Here is a 20,035-nt window from a genome sequence, read left to right as displayed (position 1 = left end):
TTTCTTTCTCAAAAGACTCACGTCACTGTGCACTGAAAAAAGGGAACTTCCACAGTTTGTGGTGAGGATACATGATAAACAGATCTGTTCACACCAACTAGCAGGGCTGCCTTGCGTCAATAAAAGGCGGTAGCAGAGTCAGTGAACTGACATTTGGTGCTTGGAGGATTATCGTTGCAAAAGTGGCTTCACATTTAAGTTAAGTAAAATGCCAGGATTTTTTTTTCCCCACAACAACATGACTGAATTAAATGGAAAAGAAGACTGCCAGCTTGCAGAAGGCAAAATCCATAAAAAGAAGCAAAAGGCTTTGTAAGTACATATATCTTAATACAAACTCTAATATATTAGAAGTTAAAATAACACTAGAGGCTTGGAGATTAAGAATTAGCACCATGTTTCAGGCTAAATGACTGCGAAGCCTGCTCAAAGCTCAGGACTATAGCATCATTAAAAATGGCTTGAGCCGAAGCATACCAACGAATAGTTTCCCTTAAGTAATCGGGAGTAGAGTTTTGGATATGCTGGGAACCTCTTAGTCTTTTGAAAAAAAAAAAGTTACTTGGATATGTAACTTCCCAGACCTCAGTCACAGGATGGAACTGTCAGCCTCTGTTTAAAAGTTTTAAGAAATTTAAGTAGAATTGAAATGCAACTGCAATTTTAATGGATTACAAAAATGTCTATTCATTGGTTTCAGTGGTGCAGATCTCAAAAATTATTTGAAGTGCATGGTACCCCATATCGAATCTGGAATCAGGACTTCACACTCTAGAAATATCATGTAAGTACTAAGATACACAAAATATAAGTATAGCCAGATTACTATATAATAAACTATTTTATTAATTTCTAAACTACTTCTAGAACAACAAATACTGTGATAACACTTAGAATTTCCAAAATACAAGAAGTGAACATTAGGAAGTAGAAACTATTCATGAAGTTAAGAGGGTTTTTTCTTAGCAATGTCTGTATGTTTGTATCAGACAGTGAGGGAGAAGACACCTCAGTTAAATCTGTTTTCCTCAGAGGGCCACTGTATCCATTTTCTAAAGATTTACAAGAAATTATGTTTCACACTAAAGTGAAGAGCAGAGGAGTTACCATTCTTATTTCAGGAATACAGATTACAGATAGAAAATTATTTGGTCATAGTTACAGTAAAAGCTCATCTGTTTGGGAACAGAATTCAGGATAAGATCATAGTTCCTTGTTTTCACATCTCTGACTATTTGTCTCAGTGTGGGCTTGCCTCCAGGGTCTCAGATTATGAGAAGGTTGTAACTTTAATAAATACCTGTTACACATTCCTGGAATAGAATAATAAATTATAAAATCTGTTTCCTTTAAACACACAAATAAAATCACATGGTTTCTTGCCTAAAGTATTTTCTTTTTCTTGTCATTTTAGGCTTTCTGCAGAGGAGGTAATACAGTGGTCCCAGTCTTTGGAGAAGCTTTTGGCCAGCCAAAGTAAGTCTATTACTTCAGTATGACTTTGTTCTTATCCTGAGGACAAAATTTTCTCTAACCTCGCCGAAGTGGCAATGCTGTAGTATTCTGCAAACACTGCCAGAGAACAGCCAGTTGCATTTCAGTTATTTTTTTCCCTTCCATTTCCCACTCTCAGTATAGCAAATAAACCCCAAATAGTTGAATTCAATGCTTTTTGATCAGCCTTCTGTCATTGCATAACACATCAGTTTAATTTGGAATTTTCTCTCCACTTGTACCCTAAGACAATCCACTTTGGGAGGACTAGAATCTGTTAATGTATTTTGGTACCTACGACCTAGATCTAAAAATGCTGAATGTAATTAGGAAGACTCCCATCACCCTTAACATTAGAGTATCTGTAGGATGATGAAGAAGGGAAGAACTGTGTATTTGGGCAAGATTTTATAACAATGATTTCAATACAAGTCCTGCTATTTATTTTATCCTCCCTGGTCAAAAATATCATTATGATGTATTTGTGTTGGCTTTAGGTGGTCAAGGTATCTTTCGGGAGTTTCTGAAGTCAGAGTTCAGCGAGGAAAACATCGAGTTCTGGTTGGCTTGTGAGGATTACAAGAAAACCAAATCTGATTATTTACATAGCAAAGCAGAGAGGATTTATGAGGAGTTTGTTCAGTCAGATGCTATTAAACAGGTATGTACAAAGATAATCCATCTAGTGTTACAGTACAAGGATTATGGACAATCAGAAGATAGAAGTGTAGCTTCACTAAGATGCTCATACTTTCATTCAGTTATATAGGAAGAAGATACAGACACATGTTTTTTATGAGCATATTTGCATCATTACTGTCTTAGCTGTGAGATTATCAGATCTCACAGGCCAGCATTGAGAGCACCACGAGCAGAAGCTCAGCAGAGGCACCGGTGGCTCAGCACATGGTGCTGTTCTCTGAGTCAGCCCAGTTTGAATTAATGATGGTGTTTGGAGCCAGATACTTAGAGAGAGCTTTGCTAGTAGGAAAGCTATGGATTATTTCTTGTTTTTTAAAGTATGTGGACATTCTGGAGAATTAAATTTTATGTATGTTGATCATATTTCAAACTGGAGACTCATTATTCTACACAAGATTTCTCCTATTGTTTTAATTGGAGGTTTAATAGGAGGTTGTTCCTCTACTTACACAATTTTTGAGTTGCATTACTTTTGACTCCATAACAAACTGCATTTCTATATGAGTAGCAATTTTTTGTGTGTGACAGATATAATCCTTAGAATTCCCTCATTTTGCAGTTCTGATATTGAACTATCACACTAAGTTCTAAGGCTGCAAATTTGTTTATTGGCAAAACAACGTGATAGATATAGAAAGAGAGCACATTTTTAAGATGTCAATGGCATTTGTTTTTCATTCTCCAGATCAATATTGACCATCAAATGAGGGAAGCGACAGCCAAAAGGGCTCAAGACCCAACTCACACAAGTTTTGATGAAGCTCAGAAAACCGTGTACATCCTCATGGAAAGGGATTCATATCCCAGATTTTTGAAATCCAAAGCCTACCTGAACCTTTTGAACCAGCTGCAAACCAACACTTCAAAATGAAGAAAGAGCCAAGTAGAATCTGTGTCAAATATCCTGTGGAGAGATCCTTCGGAGTGGTTGGATCTCAGCAAGGAGAACCCCTGCCTTGGGAGGAGGGGTACAAAAAGATGCAAACAGCTCCACAGCCCAGAGAGCCCAGGATAAAAGCCAGTGAGACTGTTACAAGGGTAAGCACAGCTCAGGAGGAAAACCCGCACCTCCCACACACCATGGAGTCAAGGCAGGATATGGATACTATTTATTGCCTGAACTACACTATGAACATTGAACCAAGTCTTAGATCCCAAAGAACTGCTGATTATTAGGAAGTGCAAGACTACTGAACTGAGTGTTGGGAAGTTCAGAAGAAAAATAAGGATGACTGACAATTTTTTGCATAACAAGAAAATGCCCAGACAAGACTGATTAATGGCTTTTTAAAAAAATCTGTGAAGTGTTAATATGCATGACTTCAGCTCCATTGTCCTTTGTAAATATATCATAACTTGACATGTCTTAAAATGGATAAATTTTAAATTATCTAAGAATTACATAAGCTGTACTTTACTAAGTTTGTATTCAACAGGCAGGTATGTAGCATCTTTTCTGTTTAATTTATTGCAAAATAATAATAAGCTCTTCAATTAAATCTACTTAAAAATCAAGTTTTATGGTCATTTTACATCTTATTTTAAGTGATCTTTCTATTGTAATTACTGAAATATTGAAACACATAGTTCCCTTCCGTGCCACTATGCCACTGCTTCCTATCTCCTTATCCAAATACTAAATTTCCCCACACCACCTTTGCTCTTTTACCATTTTTACACAACTACAATTTTAGTTATCTGGGGTAGGTGATCCTGACCTACATAGACCCATCCTTACGATCTGTAAAAACAAGACAAAAAAAAAAAAAACCAACAAAAGGAGAAGCAGGTCTAAATTTCCGTCCTATTTTTCATGCTATTCCAGCAACCAGCACCTGAGTGAAATCTCAGATATAGAAACCATTTAATCACTGACCCCACAGTTCAATCTGCTTTGATACTGATGGTGTGTTGAGTACAATAGATCACCCATGCTTGCTTATATAGACATCTCTTGTGATACTAGTACTACTCAACCTAATCTTGGCAAGAACCAGACTCAAATTTACACCACCAATACTAGCATCAAAGGTCATTTGATTTCACTGCAAACATTGCTTTAAATTTACTCTGTAAAACACACAATATTATGAGTAGCCTATACCACTGTGGGTAGTGATGAGGACTAAAGTAAATTAAAAAAAAAAGTCGCAATTATGCTTGAACTATGTAATTATGAACACAGGCACTACCAAATCTGAAGTGTTTAATATCTTGTGACATTAGAGTTCATAATGAAAACAAATCAAAGTGTGCCCTGGTCTTGATGAGTTGCCATCAAGAGACACAGCTATCACACGGGTGACAATACAAGATTTTATCTCACTTTTGCAGATTTTCCATTTTCCAAAATAACATGAGCTTAGTCAGGCACACTCCATTATTCCATAGCAAATGGAGAAGCTGTAAACCCACAGACGTCACCTCATGGGGAGAGCAGTCTGTATTCATACTGCCACCCTTTGGAGACCTTCTGTGCTTTCTTGGAAGTCCCAATGTTCAGCATTAGAAGCAAAACGGCTGGAAGGAACATAGCTAAGTGGCAGTTGCTGTCAACTTCCACCATCCTCTACTGTTGCAGCTGGAATCCTCTGCAAATCACATCTTCCTCTTTTCAAGACTAGTAAATGCAGAAAAAAGAATCTGGTCTTTCAGTATTATCCTTTTGTTAAATATGTGTACCTGAGGAAGCCTCTGATTGCAAAACCTGAACACTCCTGAAAATATGTAAACCAGTCTCCAGCTGGCTCTCTCTTACATGAATTAATTTTCCACTAAGAATAAATCTTATTAATGTGAAGCAAGAATAACAACTATGCCTCCCACACAAGGGGCATCTTAATGTTTGCTCTGACACAGTTAACATGGACCATCACTGCATAGCTTCAACCTCCCAGAAGAGAGTGAGCTATGGAATACCAGCTACCCTCTAAACAGACACTACCTTCAAGTGACATTATTCTTTTGACTGTAAATACCTTAAATTAGTATGGGCCTAGCCTTCATTTACTGCAGTTTCACAATTTCACCATGATTTAGCCAAACACCTGTGTGAATTTCTGACTAAAATCATATTTCATTGTATGGTTAGTTAGTACTTTTTTTTTTTCTTTTTTTTTTTAATGGCTTGCTGCTATCAGAGAAGACTGCCAGAAGCAATTTCATCTACTGCTGGGGAGACTGCTGGTTGCAGCAGTGGGTGGGCATGTGTTTCCATCTCCGTGCAGGTCTCAGAGGTGGGTATAAATAAAAGGTGAAGGCAGAAACGGGAGTCGTGCCATGGTTTTGGGTGCTGCAGCAGCCACTGCTAGCTTAAAGAAATGTCCAGCATTGCTGCCTGTGCCCACTGCCCTGGGACTCTGCACCAGGCAGAGCAAACCTTTTCACTAAAGACTGAGTGCAACCACCGCAGCTTCTCAGGTATTCACAGGTGCTGCCTGGCACCCTGACCTCCTGCAAAGAGTGTCTGGATCTGCCCTAACAGGAAAGGGTGAGAAAGGGACACTATAACATGCTGGTTAGGCTATTTGTGTGCATGGGTGTGGGGAGGAGGAGGTGAATGGGAAATCACAACTGAACTTGATGTGGTGCGTGCACCTTGTAAATGAACCAAGGGTCACAGAGAAAGTGCCCGCGTCCTTAATCCCTTTGATGTGTGTGTTCTGCTGTTTTTCTGAGTCCAAAGAACCTCAACTTAGGCAGTCTTTCAAAAAAAAAAAAAAAAAAAAGAAAAAAAAAAAGAATTCACTGCGTATTAAGCATTGTATACTGCAGTATACTGCATTTTGAAAAAGAGATTTTGAAGAAATAATAAAAATACCTATCTCTGGACTATTTTAAAGCATGTAAATATTAAGTGTCTTAAAATACTGTAAAAATTGTTTCAGTTATACCATTGGACTATTACTTATAGCTTCTTCCTTTTATAAAGTAGATTAATATGGATGGTGCTATAAATTGCCGTAAAATACTTCCAGACCTCTTGGACCTTGTTTAAACAACCAGCTTTGTATAGCCCTGCTATAGCAACAGATGTATAACACTGGGCTTACAACAGCATCCCAGAGCCAGCTCTGGATTTCTGCTATGCTGTTTATTGCTTGGTGAAACATGGTCATGTTGCCAGGGACACTGGAGTGGGCTGGAATATCTCTGTAATTAACAACCTGGGTAATTGACCTTTGTCATTGTTTTCAGGTTCCTACTACAAAAAAAAAAAAAAGCCTGCCTAAGTTGTGATTTCCCATTCACCTCCTCCTCCTCCCCACACCCATGCACACAAATAGCCACAGCACTGCAGATTGGTTTCACAGCTGTGGGTTGTGCCCTGCCCAGCACAGCAGACTCTTCCAAAGCAGGACACGTTACACATCAAATATGGAAAGTGTACGTCCCTGGAAACTTCCCATACCCACAGGAGAAACTTGTGAACATAAGCTCTATTTACTATCTTGTCAATAAATTAGTGGGCAATTGAGGGAAAATGTCTTTTTTCACCATACGCTAAACCCAGTTATATTATCAGTTAACTGCTAAAACTTTCCAGAAGAATCAGGCTCTGATTGTTATCCAACACTTATTCAAATATTTAATATGTATGCCAAACAGCTTGTTTGATTTTTATTTTTTTTTAAACTACATTTAGTTTTCCCTTTTTGGAAAAAATATACCATAAGAGAATGGAAAATGGCTGTTCCATTCACAGTCTCTAAGAAAAAGAGTTGAATCAGATTGGCCACGAGCTACAGTTCAGTACAGAAAAACAGGATGCAGTACATGGAGAAGCTTTAAGATCTGACAGTAGTGACTCAGACTTTTCTTTAAGTGTTCTACCTTACCCTGAAGGAAACATTTTCATTGTTTGTCAGTGTTTCAGTATAAAAATCAATCATTGTACTGTCTTCGGGTACACTTTTGAAGTGAATTAACTTCTCCCTGTTGCAGAGAGAAGTTTTCTTTATAGGAGGACTCAAGAGTTCTGCGGACTGTGAATGTGAATATAGAAGACTAACGTCTCCATTTTGGAAAACTTTCTCTAAATGTATTCCCTAAGATAGACATTGTTAATATTATCCCAAATAGAACTAAAAATATGGTATAACATAGTATCATTCTCTCCTATATATTGAGAAGGACATCTATGAAAGTCTGTTAGTAGAGACACCCTATCATACACTGTGAGGCAGGAAGGAAACTAAAGCTGAAATGGTGATGAATAGTATAAATTCATCACCTTAGACCCTTAAGTGCCACCCGTCCCTGCCCACACTCTTAAGTAAAAGGCGTTCCAGCTGTCATCGCCTTTATGATTGTGAAATGAGTCTGAAAAGCAAAAATAGATGACAATAGATGGAAAAATTAGATGTTCTCATCTTCCATTCAGAGACATGGGTTGATTGTATCAGAGAGCGTAATATCTGTAAGTGAAGCTTTTTGAAATTAAGTCTTTAGTCATTAAACACAGGCAGAAATTGCAAAACAAGTTCTCACTTAATGCTAATTGGATTATTTAAATTTGTCTTGGATGCTCAGAAACAAAGTCAGTGAGGAGTTAAGGTTATCCCCTGGCTATGTTTGGTAAATATAGCCTCAAAGGTTTTAGTCACAAAAAGGAGATTTATATCTACCAAGAACCGATGTGCTTATTTTGGAAATAAACTAATTCCCTCCTTATTTCTCAAAGCAGCCCCAGAAAGTACCGTCTTGAAAGACCCCAAAGATGAGCAACATTGAGATTCTACTGAGCACTTCCCTTCAATTTCTTCAAACAGCCTAAGCATCACACAACCTTAAAACACTTACCTAAACTAGTTCAGTGACCAGCTTTCACATGGTCCCTTTACTAATAAAATTAAAAATAGCTTGAGTGAAAAACAAAATGCAGAAATGTAAACCTTTCAGAATCACTCTAGACTTGTGAGCAGACAGAAACAGAGCAGATTAGCAATGCTTCTCTTCAAAGTTTGTTATACAGCCAAAATACTAAAGTGACAGTACAACTGCCTACAAACTTGACATCACTTGAGTCACAAGGGATTTTGGGTTTTTTTCAAGTTACTGTAGTTGGAGGGCTTCTGCTACTAGAGAATAACCTTTAAAAGTAAAACAAAATAAACACTTCTTTGCACAATAGTTATAACTTAGTAACCTATGAATTTCATACCACTTATGGAAAAAGTTCATACTATATTTACTGTAGCAAATGGTTTGTCAACCATGAAGGTCAAGAAGCCAGGTTTAGAGATAAAGACCTGCTATTGAACAGAATTTGACCAGATATAAGTCTGAGCAAAACAACATCCCTGGTCATGCCAGTCTGAGGAAATAGTGAATACACTCAGGATGTTCTCTAAAGTCCCAACCAGCAACTGTTCATGTGCTGGAACAAACATCTGGAGGATAGGAGGTCCTGGAGTAACATGGTCAAACATTCTAACCAACTTGGACCAAACTGTAATCGATAACTTTACACTAAACAAAAAACTGCAAGATGGACAGCTGGCATCTTCAAAATAAGTACAGTTGCAGGAAGTGTAAGTAGCCTTGCTTACTGCTGTGCTTTTGTACAAGTGTGTTTGCAGACACTGACAGCTAAGGGCACACAGTGCTTTGCACCCAAACCACAGTACCCACCTCTCTGAAGTCTGATTGAAGGGGAGGGTTGAAAGTTCACATAAAAACTAGTCCAAGCTTACAGTCACATGATTTCCTTTTCTACTGCAATGGTTGCAGACCATCAGGCTCACACAATGACATCACAGCTTTTAGGGAGGAAAAGGGAAGAGAAAGGTCACAGCACACAACTAAGGTAAGATTTTCAGAAGTGCTATTTAGACTTCAGTCTATTTTCACTCAGCAGATGATTGTTAATAGAGTTTGCAGAGACCAGTTGCAATGTAAGATTTGTCCAACCTTATCCATGAAACCTGAAGCCATGGATATAGAAACTATTCAAATTCTTGAAGTCAGTGACTACAAGCAGGCCATTTCTACTTCTACCCAGAAACAGAAACTACTTCATTGTCTGTATAGCTGCAGACAGTTCCTTGGTTGTTGTGACCTACAGTAAGGAGCTGAACTTGTGAACACTGTTCCCTGTTGCCCTGTAAGCAGATCTTTGCTGCACACTGAACTTTGCTTTTCTCGAGGCTATCTTCAATTACGTAGCAAGAAAGCTCCCAAATGAACCTGCTCAAAGCCAGCAGCTAAGATGCAACAAAAGAAACGGGACTGTCCTCTGGAAACCTCAGTGGCTCTACTAAGTGAAAAGCAAGAACGGTGATTTGTTATTTCAGTACTACGCCCACTCAAACAGCAATGAGGATGAGTAGCACCTAGATCACAGTATCCACTTTATGCTCTCCTCCTCAAGGTTAACAAAGGCCTCATAATATTTTCCTCCTTTTCCTGTGCTTGGCCCCAGATCTCTAGGTACATCCTCAGTGCTTCTATTTACACGTCCTTGTAAGACACGACATCAGGAATGCGAGTACCAGGCAAGCCCCAGGAAGCAGTGTCCCTACCTTTGTGAATGCCAGTGTGTGGGTATATAGCAGGAGAGAAGGTAGCAATGTGCAAGCAAAGGAGTACGTGGGTAGATGGAAAGAATGGGTACAACACAGAATGAGAGAGACAGTACTTCCGTATTCACTAGTGTGAAACAGATGTAGGTGGGTGAGATGTTTATTGAGCAAAAGAGCATTAAAATAGAAACACAAATAGGAAAGAATGAATATAAGGGCAAGAGGAATAAAAAAAAGAGAAGGCATGAGAATTAAGAGATGCTACTAGGTAAGTGAACACGAGAAAAGGAAATAAGAAATAGAAGGCTATGAGCAAGAACTCATCTGGGAGCATTATTCTCACTCATAAGAAGAAATTTTTGCAACCCAGATGGTCAACATATATTGTCTAAAGTAGCTGGCAGCTGATAGTTAATCCCTAGAAAAAGAACAGGTCAGAAAAACTGAAAAATTCAGCAGCTCTAATATGATTTATCAATTTTCTCTGTTTTGATACTTTGGCTTTTCAATTTTCCTCATCATTTTCTTTCTGAAAAGCATGTTCAGGGCAACTGCTGAATGAACCAGACAGTAATTGATTCCTACATAGCATGTGCCCTCATGACACTAAAGTTCTTCAGCATGTGTACACATGGCAACATAAGGAATTCAAAGGAACAAGGCCAAATCAGAAGCCTTGTTAACAAGCTTGTTCAGTGCATGCCTCAGTTACCTGCCCATCTCACTTATCTGGCCAAGGAGTCTATTTCAGGCTAGATGAGACTATTCATTACAATGAAACTGCAGAGAGTTTCCCCAGAATCCACATTCACCACCCTTATGAGAACACAGTTTGAACTGATGCACACAGAAGTTGTAACTTCTCCTCCAGGGTGATATCAGATGACATCTAGTGGAATATCTATGTAATAAAAGGAAGGGTATGGTTTAGGTTCAATCACGTAATTTTTCAGTGAAGCAGCATACCTGGTTAATGACTAAACCTTCCACTCCTACGTGCTTTAAATATTCTGGAAAGGGAAGTAGAAAGGTAACATTCTGGGTATCGAGCTATGAAAGAATGGCAGTGGAAAGCAGCTGACTCAGAGAAACAAGTTGTAAACTCATATTTGGAACAAGTTTAATGAAATAGCAACAAGCTTGAATGGTAGAAGTCCTCTTGAGAGTAAGAGTCCTTGTAGCGGCCAGAAGACACACTGATGGCAGGCAGGAACATATCCATAGCCTGCAGGGTCCCTCACTCTTTGAGGGCTTCCCAGCCAGCCACTTCGTCTGTTTTTACAGTTCCTCTGTGCTGATCCAAGGACAGATTTGCCAGCAAGTCAACCACCCAATGCTAAGGTATTTGGGCAATCACAAGGGCCTGCAGATACCCATTACATTTCAAGCAGTGCTTTAAAGCATGGTCAAGGGTACAACAGAACTGCAGACATGAAATAAGCAACAAATCTTGCACCTAAATATCGCCCTACCGTGCAAGTCAAGAGGAGGTTTGAAGAATTATCTTCTTCAGCTTAATTGTAAAAACAAGATTATAAAAAAAATCTCAAACCAATTTCAATTTTAAGCAATATTACAGTATTTTTAAATGTCTCTAATATGTAAAAAAAATATATATGAATGCAAAGTCAGTTGTTACTGATACTCAGTCACTGGTTTAAATTTACAAAGAAATGATCTCATATACAGTGTCCTGACAGTGAACATCACTTGATGATAGGAAAAAAACCCTAAATAGTTCATTAGCATTCATTTTAATACTAAGATTTTAGATGAGCTATCCTTTAATGTAAAAAAAAAAAAAAAAATTGCAAGATTAAGATATATTTAAGTTTTTGCAAAAGAACTTGCATATATACCTACGTATACACACAAGGTTTTTACAAAATATATGTAAATCAAATAGCTAAATTCTAGTTCAAATCACTAGTGGAGACTATCAACATAATTGGGATTTTCATTACACAACCTTTCCAAAGTCACATTTATTCATACGGTGCCTTTCTTTCCCCCCCCCTCCAAATTACTTCCCTCAGAAGCTTTTAGTCTATAACTGCTTGTATGTGCAGGCATTAGAAGTATTATTTTTGAGGAGGCATGTGAGAAAGTTGGATCATCTCACTACTGTGATTACTTGAATAATCTACTCAATTTACATTACATAGCTATTTGCCCCTGCCCATTTCTATTATAGAAATGGTAAAAAATACACCAAAAATCCTGTGTGAAGGTATAAAGAATACCAAATATTATTTAATGAAATAGCAGTCATAGAAAATAGATCACATGGTGATATTTGTCCCTCCCTTTTCATAAGCACAGGCCAGGTCCCGTGACAAGCTCCTTACAGGCAGGCTCTCATGCTGCCCTGCTCAGACACCGGGTTCTGCTGGAGGTGTGCACACCACACACGTTTCCTCCCTAGCAGAATCATTACTGTTGGAAAATGGGTGTACAACCTTCTAAACTAGGCCTGTATACCAGCAGGGTGAGCTGCAATAAAATAAATGAGTGTATGGTATTACTGTAGACTCAAACTTAAATTGGAAGTTCAAATACTACACAATTCATGCTTTGCCTAGGAGGCATTGTAAGAGAAAAAGAAAGATGAGTCAAAACAGAGAGATAAGATTGAAAGAAACATTGCACACAGCTAGGCTGTCAGACGGAGCAGGGGGAAGACCAACTGTTTTCTCCTGACACAGTCTGTGCCTTGTAGACTCTGGCAAATCCCCTGAGATCACAACTCACTACTCCCAGAAAGGACAGAAAGCCCACTAGGAAGATATTTCTGCACATGCCCCCACTGTAACTAATTTACAACAACTAGCTGGGCTAGTGTTTGCTCCCAAAGCCCCAGTACCACTACAAACAAGGCTAGCACTGGCCTGAACAGGGTAACTTCAGTGCTACTGCACTGCCCAGCTGCTTGGAAAACGCTTAGCTAGAAAAGAATAAGTGAAACATAACTTGAATCTCAATTTAAAATGAGGTCACAACCAGGGCAACAGCTATGAGAAAAATGACAGAGGACCTCATACAAGTTTAAAGAAAGTTCTGCTCTAACATCACTCAGCAAGCAATACCAAGCTGACCAGTTAAAAGCACATAAAAGCCTCACACTAATGGGTCATAACAGAAAATAAAGGCTCTTCCACAGCAATCCAAAGTCCTTCCTTCATCATGCTGCCTGTAAGAGGATGAAACTTGGTTTTAGTGCAAGGATACTTTTGCCTTTTGTCTCATTTCAACATAGAGTTTAGCTTTCATATCAAGAACTCTATTAAAGAGATGGAAAATATTAGTCACAAAACTCGGACGATATGTGCAAGATTTCAATGAAGTAAAACACAGCTTTATTTCATTACAGCTGATCAGTAGAGATGCAAGATAATTTCAAAGCAAACAACCTCTATCAGTGGTGCATCCGAGTCCAGATGAACTTTTTCTGATAAGAACCGCAGCCACTGTTTGCCTATGGTACGTATAAGAAAGGAGTCGGGCACTAGCACGAGCAGCACAGACACAGCCAAAGGGTGGCAAAGAAGAGGTTCTACACTAAAAGAAAGTAATGAAGCAAAAAATCAGGTCAAAGAGTTTGGAAAATTATCCCTACAAAAGTAACTATTAAATGAAACTTATTAACCAAAGGAAACAATCCAAGAAGAGTTTGTATGTAAGTATGAGGTTTTGTACTTCGCAATATTAACAGAAAAGAATAGCATAGGCAAGGAATTACCTCTTTTTCTCTTGGCATGTGAAGTTATCTCAGAATAGCATAGGCATTAATTTTAGAAATGTTTCTGATGTATAAACAACTTTAACCCTATTCATATATGAATATTTTTTGTAATACTCTTAGTACAAACTAAACTGAGTGACATTACAGAAGGCAATTAATTAGAACTTTTATATAGCATTTTCCCTCTGAAAGCTCTACTGAAATGTACTCTGAGTAAAAACTGTGACATTGGGTAGTTTATAGATTCACTGGCACAGCATAAGGGTACTGGAAAAATCAAAATATATGTCATAGTTTGAAAAATAAAGAGATCTTGTTCTTTGCTCTACCAAAGCAGTTTTCCTGATATTTTTCCAAAAATATAATAACATTTAAACAGTAATTTCCAGATCAGTATTGCTTGTATCTTTTACAGACATGAATACTGTCAGGACTTAGAGTCATTTATTACCAAAAAGGCAATTCCTTCTCTGAAAGTGGTGTAACCATGTGACTTTCTTTTTGATTACGAGACCTGCAGGAAGCGCAGATCCTACACGCTAAAGAACTTGTGGCCTTGTTGAAATAGAACCTTATAATGAGCAAACAGAAAGGATACTACTTGTTATTTATATGTATTGGGTGAAAACAGCTCTCATGATCCAAGTTAGTTAGCTGAACCCTGTACTAAGTAGTTAAGATTTAGATGGGCTACTATTTACAGCAGAAGATAGGACACTACTATAGGTAAAGTCACAGGCTGCACTTGTGCAGGTTAGCCAATTCAAACCTGACACAAATTGCTCGAGGACATGTTGCAGTTTTGTGCACTAGTCCCATCTTATTTTAGGACTAAGACTATTACCAGCAGAAACAAGCAACATTAGACTAACGAAACAGACCATGCTTCAGTGGAAAGAAGACATACCAAAGAAGCACTGAAAAAGATAAAATCAGCATGCTCTGTTCCTCAGTCCATTAGGAAATGTTTCCAATATAAAAAGAAAAGAACCACAAAGCCCTGGATGTATGCTTGGCAAATGTGTGTACTCAGCAAGCCCTGGGGAACAGTACTTGCTTAACACCTCTAACTCAAACTAAAACAGTTCCTCAGAATGATAACATTTCCTCATACAAATGTGACTTCATGTAGCAACCACCAGAAGAAAAAAAATTACTGATCGACACTTTGAATTTAGATGGAAGTAGCTGAACTAGATTATTTAATATTGCTTCATCTAATATTTCTTAACCATTACTGTATAGCAGGCAACCTACATAAGCTTCTTCAGGTTTCAAAAAAGCCAAAGATTGTGTTTTGTTTATATTTAAGTGAATAGAAGACTGATGATTGCAACATGAAAACACCCAAAATAGAGGGCATTGGATAAAATAGTCTGAAGTAAGGTGATAAGCAATAACCATATGCCAGAACTTAAATGCATAACTGTCTTAAATATGGAATATTGTGCAGTTTTAAAAGATTGCTTTTAGGCAGAGGGTGAGATGAGTAAAGACTAATGAAATAAATAAGCGAGTGTAGAGGAAGTCATACAGAAACCAAGCAGTGAGTGTAGTTCAGAGAATTCCACAAAAGTGGGAAACGGGCAACGGCCTCTGGCAATCCTACAGCGCTGCGGGGAGCCTGAGCAGCAGGAGTTGCAGTGCAGCAGTCAGGCAGACTTAGGAAGTTTCAATATCCTGTAGGAAACCCACTGGGTAAGACTCTCGTATAATGTAAAATTGGATATAGATGTCAGGAAACAAGGAAAATAAGACTAAAGGTAAATGCAATAATTTCCCAGGTTCAGAAGGTTGCACTGGGAGATAGAGCCTTGTTCTGTTTTATTATGTATTTTAGTTTGAAAGAAAAACTGGTTGTATGAGGAGTATGTGCCAGTCAAATCCAAACATGAAAGAAACTGAGTTTAAATAAATAATGTATAAGAATTGTTTTGATTTCAGGCAGGTCTATACAAACTTACCCACTGTCCCATGTAAACCTTGCAAAGAATTCGGTGTCTCTTGAAAGCCAAAGGAGAAGTAATAAACATACTTCAGGTCACAAGTTTGTTGGGGTTTTTTTTATTATTTTGGAGGGGTTTTTTTTGCACAGACTGCCTCATTCCTAATAAAAAATTACACCCTTTTAAAATGGATGTCTATACTAAAGCAAGTTTAATACCAAATTTTATTGACTGATATTTACTGGACAAATATCAATGTTAATCTGAGACACTTAAGTTACATAGCACTGTCTAGTTTACATTTAGCTCTGATCTCTGATCCGAGTCACCCTGAACTTTCAGGGAGAGGACTCCTGGTTTCCTTCTGCTTTGGGTCAGGCTCAAGCTTGTAATCTCTTTTCACAATTGGAAAAGCAAAGAGTGAGAATTAGTAACGCTTTTATTTTTCCATTTGATATCCATTAGACTGCTTGATTATATTTTTATTAATTTTTTTAAAAGTTCTTTCATGTTCAAAAAATATATTTTGGTCTAATTCCTCAGTTATGACTCATAGATAAAGATTAGATACATAAAATAAGAATACTGCTAGAACTGCTAGCACTGCTATATGGAGACTGAATTGCAAGTGGAATTTAAGATAGCCAGAAATAAGCACAGTAGGTTTAAAACTCCTGTATCTTCCATGTTTAGGAGAATGAGTCCAAATACTTGCTGGTTTTGCAAGATATTCAGAGCAGAAGAAAACGGGATCAATTCTAAGTAAGTAATGATAAGATTCTTCTATTCTGCAGTACATGCAGCTAGGAGAGACAAAAATTTCAAAATTCACAGCAGAAATTTCCTTTGCAAGCTTAAGATCATGCAAAAGAGTGCAACATCTTCACAACTGCCCCAGCACACCACGTGCATATAGCCAATTCCTTTACAGCACACGAAGAGTAAACTGGCATTTCTCTGGTGGAAGGAGGGTATATCCCAGTGGGAACTTCTTTTATATGAGATAGGAATAGGCCTAAACTAATCCCTGGATTAAGTCCAGATTTGGGCCTGTGAAGAATTTGTAAACCTAACGTTTTGGGTGAATCTTTTAAAAGAATTCAGACTTTTGGTGAACAGTGAATACACTTGTGGTGGGTAAGGGACATGGCCAAGTGCCTCCTGCAAGTCCTCTGCTACCACCAACCTCGATGGAGGCCAACCATAGCTAGAACTTTGGTTGGCATGTCCCAGTGGGGTAATGAAATGCTTCCATCCAACAAGCCTGCCAGCTACTGTCAGATCATACATGGTATTGATCTATTGATTAGAGAAAAACGTGTCCTCCACAGCAATACTGAAGTGTGTCCAATGACTCCTGAAACTGCCATTTGGCTGAGGTCAAGTGGTAGAAATCTAGACAGCATTTACCAAGAGTGCCTCCTGGCTGAGCCTTCTCTCCCACACAGCAGTGGCCAGGGAAGCCACTCACACTGGAGAGGGCACAATAAGTGAGTGATAGTTCCCACAAGACACTACAACCACATTTTTCAATTTAAATTTTGGAGTCCCAGCTATAAAGCCTTAGTTATTTTTGGAGAATATTCACTTTTTTTTTTTCAGTCTAATATATGTTTTCAGCAAATGTAGTCATGTTGCAAATCACTGCAGCCAGAAGTTTACTGTCAGCACAGCAGCTATGAAAGTGGCATTAATACAGATCTTAATAACCCATGTTCACATCTCCCTTACCACCTTTCATATTTTCCTCATTTTTAAAAGGAAAGTAAAAACATAAAAAGGTTTTCCTCTGTGTCAGCTGCCCCATCAGGCAGTGTTCTTTCTGCTTCACAGATTAATGCTAAAGACAAATAATCAGAATTGGAAATAAGATGGCCCTACGGACGATGCTCAGTGAGACAGACAAGATTGTCACTCGTTCTATATACAAGTGCTGTTGCTGACAGAGGTGAAAAATTATGTGCGTCAGTAACAGTGAATGACTCAGAAGCAGCTCTTAAGGAAGAAAAGCTTTCAAAGGACTAGAGATTCTCACTGCCCATAACCACACCTTCATGAATTCATACAGAGAGGAAGCCAGTAGCTCATGAGAAGGGAGGGAAAAAAATACCCCAACAATCAAACACCCCCCCAAAAAAACCCCCAAACAAAACAACAACAAAACCCCCACCTTTTACTGGCAAGAGTTGCTAGAGTTATTAACACCACAGTTTGATAGTGGTAAAATTTCTATTACTATATATTCCTCTGATCAGGTCAGACTGAAATATCCTGAAATAATAATCGGTGAAAGAGAGAATTATATCAAGTTAAAAATAAACAGGTGATCACCAATTTAAAAAGCTACAAAGCTACTAATGGCTGCTGTGCAGCAGAGATCTATGAAGCATCATGCAGCACTCACACCAAAACAAATTTTGCTTTTAATTTAAAAAAAAAAAAAAAAAAAAAGTTCTGTGATACTAAGTAGCTGTTGTCAAAATTGTAGCTTGTATGAAAACAAAACACTCAATGAGAAGAGATCTCCTCTCCAGTTCAGCTGACGCATAGTGGAAAGCACCCACTGAAATACATCTCTCGTGTTTTCTTCTACTAATATAAGCATAAGCATTGTTTCCAAGTTACCAGCATTGATGTCCTATAACTTCAATGCTTAAAAATTAGTTGGTGTAAATGGAGCTACATGAACTTAAATGGAACTATTGGCCCTCAAACATTTGTTTTCCCTTAAATTGTTTAGTCTCTCACCTCACTACTTCCATATATTTTCCCAGAATCAGGCAGGAGACTCCTACATGCTTATAAAATTATTGCTTAAGAATAGCAAACATGAAAGAAAGGAACCATATTTTAGTAATCTCCAAGAACTGTCTAGATTAGTAATAGTGTGTCATACTGTATTGTAAACAACAGGAAAGAGTCCCTTACAGCTAAGGTTGTATTAACTTTTTATTTACCTTATGTGCAGAGCTTATATTCAGCCCTCAGCTGAAAAGTCAATTTAGATCTTAAAGGCCTTTAAATATTACAATAAGATTTTGAGCCTTTAAAGACTTTGCTACTAAATAAAAACATCAACATTTAATATATAAACTATATAATGATTCCTGTCCCAATGAAGTTGCTATCTAGACAGCTAGTACTTTCTTTGTGCTTCTCCTAAGCACAATTTAAATAAGTGAATGCCATTTCCAAAGGAATGACATGGGAGCACCTTGAGATGGCACTGTATGTGTTACAGCAAGAATATTTGCTTCAGCATAAGGTCTGGGACACACAGAAAAACCTTTTTAAAGGTAAGCTTCGTACAGATCTTATTTAAAACATGGGACAGATTTTCCATAATGTAATTTCATTTGATTTTTTATATTCTGAACCACAGCTAATCTCACATTAATTTCCTTTTTTTTTTTTTTTCTCTAAAGGGTGTCTTTGGAGGAAGTGCTACAATGGTCCCAGTCTTTTGAAAAGCTGATAACAAGTAAATGTAAGTAATTGTATGTTTGTGTCCCAGATGGATTACTGAAAAAAATTCCCACAAAGCAAAACCAGTAAGTCATGCAGTATAATGTATGTTGTCTTATATGCAGCTAATGAAAAACAGCTTTGTATGACATGCTTAGCATGGATCACACTGAAATTAAATGTGGCATGCTGTGTTTTCCCAAACTTGCCATTTCTGCAAGCACAGGTAGTTCTTTTACAGACAGCATGGTAAGGGCAGGTTTATCTGCCATATCCCCAGTTAGAGCACTGTATGTAGCAACATATATTAGAAGAACATGAAAGAAAAGTTGACTTGGGAAGCCCTGTAAATACACCATAGCTAATGGTACCTCTATGCAGTGTAATGCCATGGAACGTAACTCAGCCACTCATCTCAGGTATGGGAAGAACTGCAGCTGCAGTAGCAAATCTGAACTTTCCCACTGCAGCATCTCCCTGCCTTGTTCAGGGCTCAGAGCTCTCCCACATTTCTTATCTAGCCAGCAGGCTGGAACATCACTGCTGAATTGCTTTTTTAAAAAAATACTGATGAGAAAGTCACGTACAGAGTTACGTCACAGCACAAACCTCTAAAAATTATTCCTAAGGACTGGCTTTATTTTCAAACTACAGACAAATTGCAAAGAGCAAGAAGAATAAAAGAATTTGTAAAAACTATAAAGAAAGATTTTGCCATTAAAATCTGTAACAGCAAACTAGTATATTACAGTTTACAGGGAAAGCACAAGGAGAAAGTTCACAACAGAAAACATTTTAAAGAAACAAATTACAGCACAAGCAGCAGGCATGCACGCCATTGCTGTTACTGCCAGATGACAAGTAGTGCTCAACATCTTTAGAAATATGAAAGCCCAGAGGGCTGCACCAGCAGGAAGGCTTGCTTTAAATAAAGTGCTTGTAGTTTCCAGTTGTATTCAGACACTGCCCTTCTTAAAATGTCTAATTCACTGCACTTACCTGGCACTATTTGTGATTTAATTTTGATTTCATTTAAAAGCTTAATGACACCAAAAAATGCAAAGTTGAACTCACATGAAAAGCCAGAAACTCTAAAGCCAATGGATTCGCAGCTCTTTATGAAAGGGAGGCAAAGTATTTGCCTATCTTAGGTTTTACTCTGA

At 38.0% G+C, this 20,035-nt stretch overlaps 2 protein-coding genes across 2 annotated transcripts in view; both read left to right on the top strand.

Annotated features, from left to right (window-relative positions):
* Window positions 1-208: 208 nt before the first annotated feature.
* On the top strand, window positions 209-3,067 carry RGS1 (regulator of G protein signaling 1). The gene is made up of 5 exons (XM_010167540.1): window positions 209-312; window positions 701-784; window positions 1,415-1,476; window positions 1,992-2,155; window positions 2,882-3,067. The coding sequence occupies exons 1-5, from the start codon at window positions 209-211 to the stop codon at window positions 3,065-3,067; spliced, it is 600 nt and encodes a 199-aa protein (XP_010165842.1).
* Window positions 3,068-16,104: 13,037 nt separating this feature from the next.
* The window catches only part of RGS13 (regulator of G protein signaling 13), a 7,349-nt gene continuing 3,418 nt past the window's right edge, over window positions 16,105-20,035 (top strand). Inside the window, exons 1-2 of the mRNA XM_010167543.2 lie at window positions 16,105-16,169; window positions 18,833-18,894. Coding sequence (XP_010165845.2) covers window positions 16,105-16,169; window positions 18,833-18,894 — 127 coding nt within the window. The remainder of the gene's footprint in view (window positions 16,170-18,832; window positions 18,895-20,035) is intronic.

This window comes from Antrostomus carolinensis, unplaced genomic scaffold, assembly GCF_000700745.2.
Source record: "Antrostomus carolinensis isolate BGI_N321 unplaced genomic scaffold, ASM70074v2 scaffold6725, whole genome shotgun sequence".
Taxonomy (NCBI): Eukaryota; Metazoa; Chordata; class Aves; order Caprimulgiformes; family Caprimulgidae; genus Antrostomus; species Antrostomus carolinensis.
The sequence above is the reverse complement of the archived record's forward strand: the minus strand, read 5'-3'. Positions and strand labels throughout refer to the sequence as shown.

Excerpts from the sequence above, each read along its gene's own strand:
- RGS1 (XM_010167540.1), top strand. The coding sequence starts at position 209 with ATGCCAGGATTTTTTTTTCCCCACAACAACATGACTGAATTAAATGGA. Across the intron at positions 785-1,414 it reads TCACACTCTAGAAATATCAT|GCTTTCTGCAGAGGAGGTAA; the intron begins GTAAGTACTAAG and ends TTGTCATTTTAG. Across the intron at positions 2,156-2,881 it reads AGTCAGATGCTATTAAACAG|ATCAATATTGACCATCAAAT; the intron begins GTATGTACAAAG and ends TTCATTCTCCAG.